The sequence below is a fragment of the Emydura macquarii genome, unplaced genomic scaffold (genome assembly GCF_026122565.2).
Source record: "Emydura macquarii macquarii isolate MOO-44397 ecotype Brisbane River unplaced genomic scaffold, CSIRO-AGI_Emac_v2 contig_1230, whole genome shotgun sequence".
Lineage (NCBI taxonomy): Eukaryota > Metazoa > Chordata > Testudines > Chelidae > Emydura > Emydura macquarii.
In genome coordinates this window covers 820,456-829,060 of record NW_027131367.1, presented here as the reverse complement: position 1 = coordinate 829,060, position 8,605 = coordinate 820,456, and the positions used below count along the sequence as shown (strand labels likewise).

The window sequence follows — 8,605 nt, the reverse complement described above, 5'->3', positions numbered from 1 at the left end:
GCAGTCCTGCCACCAGCAGCAAAAACACACAGCATTGCTGCAGCTAATTGGTCAGAGACGTCTTTATCTCCTTTTACACGTAAGTGTGTTTGTTCCTCCCTATTTCCTCTGCAAAGGCTGCAGAGCAGCTGCCTGGGGTCTCTGGGCTGTGCCCCGCCAGGGAGCCGGGGGATCATCTCCAGGCCCAGATGATAATGTGGATTCACATTAGCTCTAAGCTATGGCATCTAACGTCTGCACAGCCCATGTGCTGCCATGCCCCATCTCCGTCCCTATAGAGCACGTCCCCTCCCATCATGCCACCTCGCATACCTCTGCCCCCATACTGCACCTCCCGCTGGGCAGACATCCATGCCCATGTTTCTGCCCCTGCCCAACCAGGCGACAGTTCAACCAGTGAACCCAGGCGGAGCTGCAGGGACGTGCTGTGTCTGCTGCCCCCATAGGAGTTTTCTGGTTTGCATTTATAGTCCATGGAGTCCCTGCCTGAGGACAGCTGGGCAGTGAGGGTGGCTGGGGACATGAAGTCCATCGTTTTACCAGTCCCGAATAGTGTGTAAGTGTTGGACTGGAGCCACTCAATGCTGTGCAGGAGATGCTGGTGTTCCAGGCTGTTGTATTGGTCACCATGGGCTAATTAACAGCCAGGCTGCATGGATGGGGAAACAGAACCGACAAGAAGGAAGTGAAAGCCACCAGTCTCCACCCAGCAAGCACCTGAGGCTGGTCTTATTCCCCATGAGGCATTAATCCTCCAGCAGTGTGGGATGGGCATGTTACAACGGGCACTGCAGCCCTGCCGGGTGTTGCATGGGGATTGTCTTCCTCTCAGCTGCTTGCCCAGCTCGCTTTGCTGCTGCTGCCGCCTCCTCCCCTTGGCAGTCACAGCCCACTTTTCTCTTTAACCCCAGCCCTTGGCAGTCCCTGGAGAAGCCACGTTAGTTCAGAGTTTTCCACCGTTTTTTCATTTGTGGACTCCTAACAATTCCCAAACGGAGGTGCGGCCCCCTTTGGAAATCTGAGACTAAGTCTGCGGACCCCCAAGGGTCCATGGACCCTGGGCTGAAAACACTGGCATAGTTAATCCACCTCCCCGAGACCGTGGCTAGGAGAAATAGTTTGAGAGCCCCTGGTGCTGCTCACTGTGATATGTTTTAGAAGCCCCCAGAGAAAACCACCAAAGCTGCGGGGTGCGTGTAAACTAGGCCTGGGGGCTGCATAGCCTCTGTTATGTAGTAAACCCTGTAATTAGGGACCCAGCAGTGCCATGGGGTTCCTTCAGATCGTTATTGTTGTGCAAAGAGCAAAAGACATTTAGAGGGGCCCCTGCCTAGGTCTGGGGGCTGGGAGGGAGCAGGGCTGGGTTTGTAATGCAAGAGGTGCTAGGGCTCAAGCCATGTTTTTACTTTCATAACTGACATAGCAAGCCCTGCATTGCCGGGGCTCTGAACTGCCCAGCCCAGAGGTGCTGGGGCTCAGCCCGGCACAAATTAAGCACTGGGAGGGAGGTGCCAGCTTCTCAGCACGGTCACTTGCTGGTTAGAGAAGGACAAGGAGCAGGTGATCCCTGTGGGCAGAACCCTTCCCTTGGGGAGCCCAAAGACTGTCTCCCCCTGCCCCAGCCGGAAGGAGACACACAGCGGTGCATGCTCTCTTGTGCAAGCTATTTGATGTCATAGTCCCCATCCCTCCCTGGGCGGGGGCTGACAGGGCAGCCAGGTGTCTCTTGCTTTGCTCAGTCCTCCCCACTTCTCTCTCCTTTCTCCATGCAGAGGCTGTCTTTTCCTGCATTGCCTCTTTTCTTTCTCCCCTCCCGCCCCCAGGTGCTTAACCTGCAGCCCGTCACCCCAGTATGAGTGAAGCATGGACAGCAGCGATCTCATCACAGGCTGTGTGTTCTCCCCCCTCCCCTGGGGTGAGCCGCTCCCTCACCAAACTCTCTCAGTGCCCGGCTCTGATCCCCTCTCTCACTCAGATGTTCACCCCCCCAGGCTTCCACTCACACCCAACAGCCAGTGAACTGGACCTGCTACCCCACAGGTACAGAAGATTTGAGGGGAGGGAAATGTCCAGAGAAGCCAAGGCCACCCCTTCTCTGCCACTGCCAGGGGCTGGGATGCCCAGCAGGGGCTTGTTCCTAGACTTGGCTGCCCTCCTGACCCACACAGCCCCCGGGTTAGAGGCAGGCGGTGCCAGCCCCACCCTGGCTGAGGGAGCTCCGGCATGGATTCCACCTACACCTCCATCAACCTGGGCAGAGCCAGCCCACGCCTGGGCCGACAGCTGCTCACTGAGCTGGAAAGGACCCGTCCTGCCTCTCCTGGCCAGCCCGAGCAGCGAGCAGCCTGACCTGGTGTAGTGAATGCTGCTGGCGCCTGGGCCAGGAGGTGGGGGCGATTGGGTGCCAGGCAACCAGAGCCCTGGCCTGTAGCCCCTGCACCAGGCTAGGGTCCAGTAAGGGTGGCAGACATTTCTCATTAGCCCTCTGGGTTTGGAGGCCCTGTGCACTGGTTGGAGGGTGTGCTGATCTGGGTCAGGACTTCTGTCTGGTGTCATGAGAAGCAGGCGCCAGCCAGTGAGATTAAGAGGCAGCAGGTTTTAAACGACCAAAAGGACGTATTTCTTCGCACAGCACAGTCCCCCTCTGCAGCGTGTGGCCAGGATGTTGTGGGGGCCAAAACGATAATGGGGTTCAAAAAAGAATCAGGAAAGTTCACACTTGCACGCACAGGCTCACTGAGACAGTCGTGGGCACAGACGTTTTCAGGGTCTAGATTCGGTCTATTGGGCTGGAGGGTCCCTTCCTCCATCGCCACTGGCCTGTGTCCCACAGCACATGGGAGAGGAGCCAATGGCTGCAAGTCCGGCCCCTCCGCAGCCGGCTCCCCAGGGTGGCAGCTCTGATTCTCTGCTCTTCATGTGACACAGGCCAAATGTCCATCCCCGTCGCGTCTCCTCAGGTCTCAGTTTCTTGCATTCCCTGGGCCCGAGAGGTTTCAGTAGCAGACAGGAGAACCACCTGGCTCCTCGCCACCGGAGGCTGCCGGGGCTCCAACAGCAGGGTGGCCAGTTCCCGCACCAGACACCATTTCTCCTTGACATGCTAGACAGATGCAGAGAGCAGATGGGGGCTACCTTAGCACTGACAGCCAGGGGACCCGGGGGCCTCCCCCCAGCTCCTGCTGCCCAGCACCTGCGGAGACGCCCCAGGCCCACACTCACCAGCACCTGCTGCTTCTTGAGCCTCTCGATGGCTCGTCTGTTTGCCTGGGTCTGGGAAACAATCCCGGTGAGGATGAGGCTGCAGGGGAGAAGGAGATGCAGTCGCACCAGCCCCACAGAACTCCTGGCGCCCAGCCCCTGTGCCGGTCCATGGGCCCAGCCCTGGTAGGAGGGCTGGGGGCAGGGCACACCTGAGAGTCAACGGCATTCTCCTCTCTGGACAACTGACCCCGCCCAGCTTCCAGAGCGGAGAGACAAGAGGAGCCTGCATGTCCCCAGAGCCCCTATTCTAGGAGGGGGGTCCCCAGCACAGCAGCCCAGGCAGGGCTAGAGCCTGGCTCTGCTGATCCCTGAGCGACTGCTGCATCCACACCCCCCCCCCCAGCAGAGCAGCATGCTCGGGCTGTGACTGGCGTGGGGCCAGGCACCCCGGATGTCCTGCCCACGGAGGCTCTGGCTGACTGTTGAAGGCCTCAGGGAAACAGCTGGGGGCTGCCTGTGCAGCTAGGTGGAGCTGGGCTTGCTGCTGCAAACAGAGCCTGCTGCGCACTCCTGACTCCTGGCCTGGCTCCTGGCTCTGGCCCCGGCGCCTCGCCCTGCCCCAGTCCCACTAACCCTGCTTCAGCGGCTCTGAACCAGTGCAGCCCATCAACCTCGACTGCGACCTGTACCCACAGCAACACCCTGCTGGGGACGCTACTCCTGCCCTGAGCCCCTTGTCTGAACTTGGACCACACCGCCTCCAGCCCAGGCCCAGAGCCAGGTCCTGCAGGCAGCCCCAGCAGGACCCGTACCAGAGCAGGATGAGAAGTGGGAAGCAGAAGGCATCAGATGCGACATAGTGTAGGACACGCTGGGCCGCAGGGGGCAGGCGGGTGGACACAGCCTCTGGCACCACCTTCCAGGCAGCCGTGTAATTGGCAAAGAGGCCGCAGGCCCTGGAGGAAGGGACTCTGTGGGGAGAGGAAAGGAGCCGTCACTCGGTGCATGCGAGCAGAGCCGCAGGGGTGGGTGCGGGGTGCTCCTCACTGACCTCCCCAGAGCAGCGCCCGGGTTGCCCTCGCTCACCTCGTGATGACGTAGCCCAAGGAGGCAGACGCCATGGTCAGGCCCAACAGCAGCACCAGCTGGAAGAGGAACGTGGAGCTGGAAGCCCGGAAGAGCCGCTGGGAGGGTCTGCAGTCCCTGTACAGAGTGTACTGCGGGAGAGAGAGGGTCAGGCAGCCCTGCACGCCCACAGCTCTGCATGCACTGGGCTCTGTCACGCCGGCGCCTGCTCACCTTTTTGATGTAGAAGGTGATGAAGATGAAGATGGTGTTGAGGAGAGGAAGGAGGGGGCTGTAGAAGATCCCTAGCCAGATAACGGTCTGTGCGGCCACGATATCCAGGACGTTCTGGGGGACGAGGAACTCGTCCTTCCTCACCCACTGCGCCAGCCGGCCAGAAGCGTGCTCGGCGATCAGCCTGCGGGGAGGGGGGGACAGAGGCCGTTCAGCCCTGCAGTCAGGCTGACAAGCACCCAGCACAGGGGCGGCGTGGAGGCAGCTGTGAGGCCTCGGGCAGGATGGGAGCCGTGCCTCATCCTTGCGCCCCACCTCTAGTGCACCCACGCGAGGTCCCCTCAGCCTCCCCGCCCGCTGGCTGCTTGTGAGCCTGAGGTCAGTGCAAGCTGCAGATCAGGCTGCGCGCAGCAATGCCGCCGTGGCAAGGGGCGTCCGGCAGCTGGAGTGCCCCAGGGCGTGCAGTGAGGGGCCCCTCGCCTTACCTCCGGGGCAGGCTGATGAGGAAGGTGACCCCGATGGTGGTGAGGAAGCTGAAGATGGTCAGCTTGTACATCTCCTGGCCGATGGCAGTCTCCCAGCACTGCAGGAATGGACGGAGCCAGTTACACCCAAGCCCCCTGCCTTGGCACAGCCAGGGGGACCCACCCTCCTTGCCACATCGATGCTCTGGAGACAGCAGCCTCAGACGTGCCCAGGCCCGGGCCCGCCCCACGTTCCTTTGACTGGCTGCCTGGCTTGGGCTTCTGCCCTCCGGCTGCCGGCAAGGATCACTGCCATTGTCAGACATCGGGGGGTTCCCGGCCATGTGGAGGAGTCCCCAGTTACCTGGTAGAGTTTGTTGTAGCCACAGGGCTGGCACATGTGCTCCCCTCTGTCCCACACACACAGGATCCTCTGCCCAAGGGAGAAGAGGAACATGCCCAGGCTGGCCATCTTCAGCATCACACACCTGCAGAGGGGCAACACAGCAGGCAGCACCAGGTCACCCGACGGCCCGGCCCAGCCCGCCCAGCTCCCCAGACTGGGCTGCAGCTACCAGCCGACGCTGGCCTGGGGGCCAGGGGCAGGCGGGGAGCTTGCTGGGGGCTAGGCCAGGGAGGTCTCTGCAGGCAATCCGAGGAGCAGGCAGGCCTGCGGGAGCTGAGGCTGAGGTTAGCATCTCTTTGTTTGTTACCCAGCTCCGGAAGGGGAGGTGTGTGGAGGCTGTTCAGAGCCAGCTGGGGGCACCCGCTCCCCCCCCACGTAGCCGCCACCTCCCCGGGCAGAGGCGGGGGCTGGCTGAGGGCAGCTCTGACCTGATGAGGGTGAGGTTTATCTCGGTGTTGGGCGACCAGCCCTCCAGCTTCACCAGGGCCTGGAACGCGTAGGGCAGCAGGACGTTGATCAGAAAGATGATGACGGGCGGCAGGTACCGCAGCACCATGCTCGGGCTGGTCCTCTTCTGCAAAGCAGGAGGGCAAAGAGTCACACCCCTCCTCCCCTGGGCACCCAGCACCAGGCAGACCTGAGGGGTCGCCCCTTCGCCCTGCGTTCCACAGTTCCTGGGCGGCGGGGCTGCTCACGGAGCGCTTGGCTCCACCCTGATGGCCCTTGGCAGGCAGACGACAGCCGGCTGCCACCAGGTGTCCCCTCCAGCGGGGCAATGTATCCCGTGCGGCGGAGACGGGCCCGGTGCCGCTGCAGACCACGTGCCACAGGTTGCAGTGCCAGCAGCAGGCAGTGCTGCCATGCCGGCACAGGGAGCTGAAGGCCTGGCCAAGAGCCGGGTCCTGGGGAAGGTGGTTCCCACCTGCTCGGCGTCCAGGGAGAGCTCTGTGACCTGCTGGATGCAGTAGAAGGCTCCAGCTAAGAGGAGCAGGATGCTGCTGTTGATCAGCAGGCGTAGCAGGTAGAGCAGGGCTCTCTGCCGCGTGCTCTGCTGCCGGTTCTTCAGGCAACGCATCTTCTCCGCCAGGTCGATCTGCCAGCAGGTGAGGGAGAGAGGGACACAGTCAGAGCGTGGCTGGGCACTCACTGGACCGGAGACGGGTCCCCGCAGCCAGTGCCCCACACGCAGCCTGTGGCTCCGTGTGCACAGCGATAGCATCCCCGAACCGGTGGCCAAATGTGCAGCCAGCCCCAGCCCCAGCCCCAGCCCCTCTCAACTCCCCCCAGCCCTGGCCCCAAGCCACTGGCCTGCGTCACCTTCAGGCTGTTGCAGATGCTCTGCTGTTTGATGGACGCAGCTGCCACGCTGCGAATGCAGAAATCCCATTCGGCAAAGATCCTGGCTCTCCGGCGGGAGCTATATTCCTGGCTCAGCACGAGCCTCTCCACCACACCACTCGCCATCCTGTGGGACAGGCACCACCGGGAGCCGTCACAGCCCGGCAGAGCAAGACTGGCCCCCCAGCTGCTCAGCCCAGCCGCCCCCTCCCAGCCAGCCCAGCCACAAACAACTTCAACCAGCGCCCCATGCAGAGCAGAGTCCAGGGGGTAAAGAGCCATTGTGCCTCCCTGGGTACACCCACCCCTAGCCCTCAGGGTTCAGGCCACCCCGCTTTCCGGAGCTCACCGTTTCAGGATGCAGAGGAAGCAGAGGAGCAGGTACCCCAGGGTGCTGAGCAGGTAGGCTACACGGACGCTGTAGTGGGAGCTGCTCTCCTGCCCCGCTCTGTAGGAGCCATAGAACAAGTAGGAGCTCTCAAGAAAGCCCTGGAGAAGTTTCCCAAGAGAAGTCAGGCCTCGCCCCTTGCCGCGGGACCCAGCCTGGCCTGCTCGCGCTGCGGCAGCAAAAGGACCAGTTCTGCAGCTTCGCTGAGCACAGGAACTGGGGAGGCTTCCCCTAGGGAGGGAAGGGGGGCACGCAGCAGCCGAGCCTGCCCCACCCCTGGCATTGAGGGAGGGGATTCAGCAAAGGCAGGGAAATAATCACGGCCATCCCAGAGGGCTAGAGGGGGCAGCTCCCTTCCCCATCATGATGATGCCCTCGTCCCGCCCCGCGTTCATGGACTCACTTTCCCGGTGAAGGTGTCGTGGAGAGGCTGCCAGGCAGCCCCGAGGCTGGTTCTGATGCTGTAGTTCAGGCACACGGGCTCTAGGATCAGGACGAGCTCAGGTTATGGGGCCAGTATTAGACTAGCCAAGGGATGCTGAGGATGGACTGAGGTTTAGACCCCAGAAGGCCCAGCCCATAGACTCATTCACATCCCCGGCAGAGGGCCAGGGCCAGGCCCAGTCTGGTTACTGAGAGGGGAACCCAGGAGTCCTGCACTCAGCGCTCTGCCAGAGGTGCCAGGCTGGAGAGTGCCCAGAGAGACCTGGGCACGGACAGAGGCAGCTGTGGGACTTGAACAAGCTGGCAGTGACACACCTTCCATCCAGCTGGGCCTGCGCAGAGATGAGGCGGGTTCCCTGCTTGCTGAGGCAGGACGGCTGCTGCGTAGGTTAGAGCCTTGAGCAGCCAGCAGTCCTTTCTCCGGGCCATGGGAGTGACCCGACCCCAGATTTTAGCTGGGAGGGAGCCCTCTGTGCCTGGGACGCAGGGAGGCCGCTGGCACTGGGGGACTTTGCATGGGGCAGGGGACGCTAGAAGCGAGGAACCTGCACCATGCTGAGAGAGACCCTCCCGGGGATGCCCCTGCCCCACTGGGACCCCTGAGCTGGGATGCCCCATGGCAGGTGCGACCCAGCATTGCTCCTCAGGCCAGACCTTGGCAGCACTCTCAGTCCAGACAGCAGCTCTGGGGGAAGCAGAGAGGCAGCAAGACCCTGTGGCATTGACCCACCTGCATCCTGGCCCCCGGGCGATGCTGCCGCTTCCCTGAGGACAGTGACTGGCAGCAGCACGGAGCCCACGGTCAGCAGCAGGGCCAGGAGGTTGAGGCAGACCAGGAACCGCAGGAAGGTGAAGTAGGACTGGATCCCGGTGCCGAACCTGCCTGCATGTTGGGGACGGGAGAGGGAGAGCCGGCAGTGCAGAGCGGCGTGCTGTGCACCGGGGCCGCGGGCGTGCAAGGAGACGGGGCCTCCCGGAATAACAGCACAGCTCATTCCTGTGGGGCTCCCCCGGCTCCCGAAATAACAGCACAGCCCTTGCAGCCAGGTTGGGCCCAGCGCC

General features: G+C 62.5%; 1 protein-coding gene across 1 annotated transcript; it reads right to left on the bottom strand.

Moving 5' to 3' along the window:
* Positions 1 to 2,600: 2,600 nt before the first annotated feature.
* Positions 2,601 to 7,181, bottom strand: TMC8 (transmembrane channel like 8). The gene is made up of 11 exons (XM_067547795.1): positions 7,061 to 7,181; positions 6,691 to 6,838; positions 6,296 to 6,466; positions 5,802 to 5,947; positions 5,332 to 5,455; positions 4,989 to 5,086; positions 4,504 to 4,687; positions 4,291 to 4,421; positions 4,017 to 4,175; positions 3,223 to 3,301; positions 2,601 to 3,103 (listed from the first exon to the last, which is right to left on the bottom strand). The coding sequence occupies exons 2-11, from the start codon at positions 6,835 to 6,837 to the stop codon at positions 2,957 to 2,959; spliced, it is 1,386 nt and encodes a 461-aa protein (XP_067403896.1). The 5' UTR covers position 6,838; positions 7,061 to 7,181; the 3' UTR covers positions 2,601 to 2,956.
* Positions 7,182 to 8,605: the final 1,424 nt, after the last annotated feature.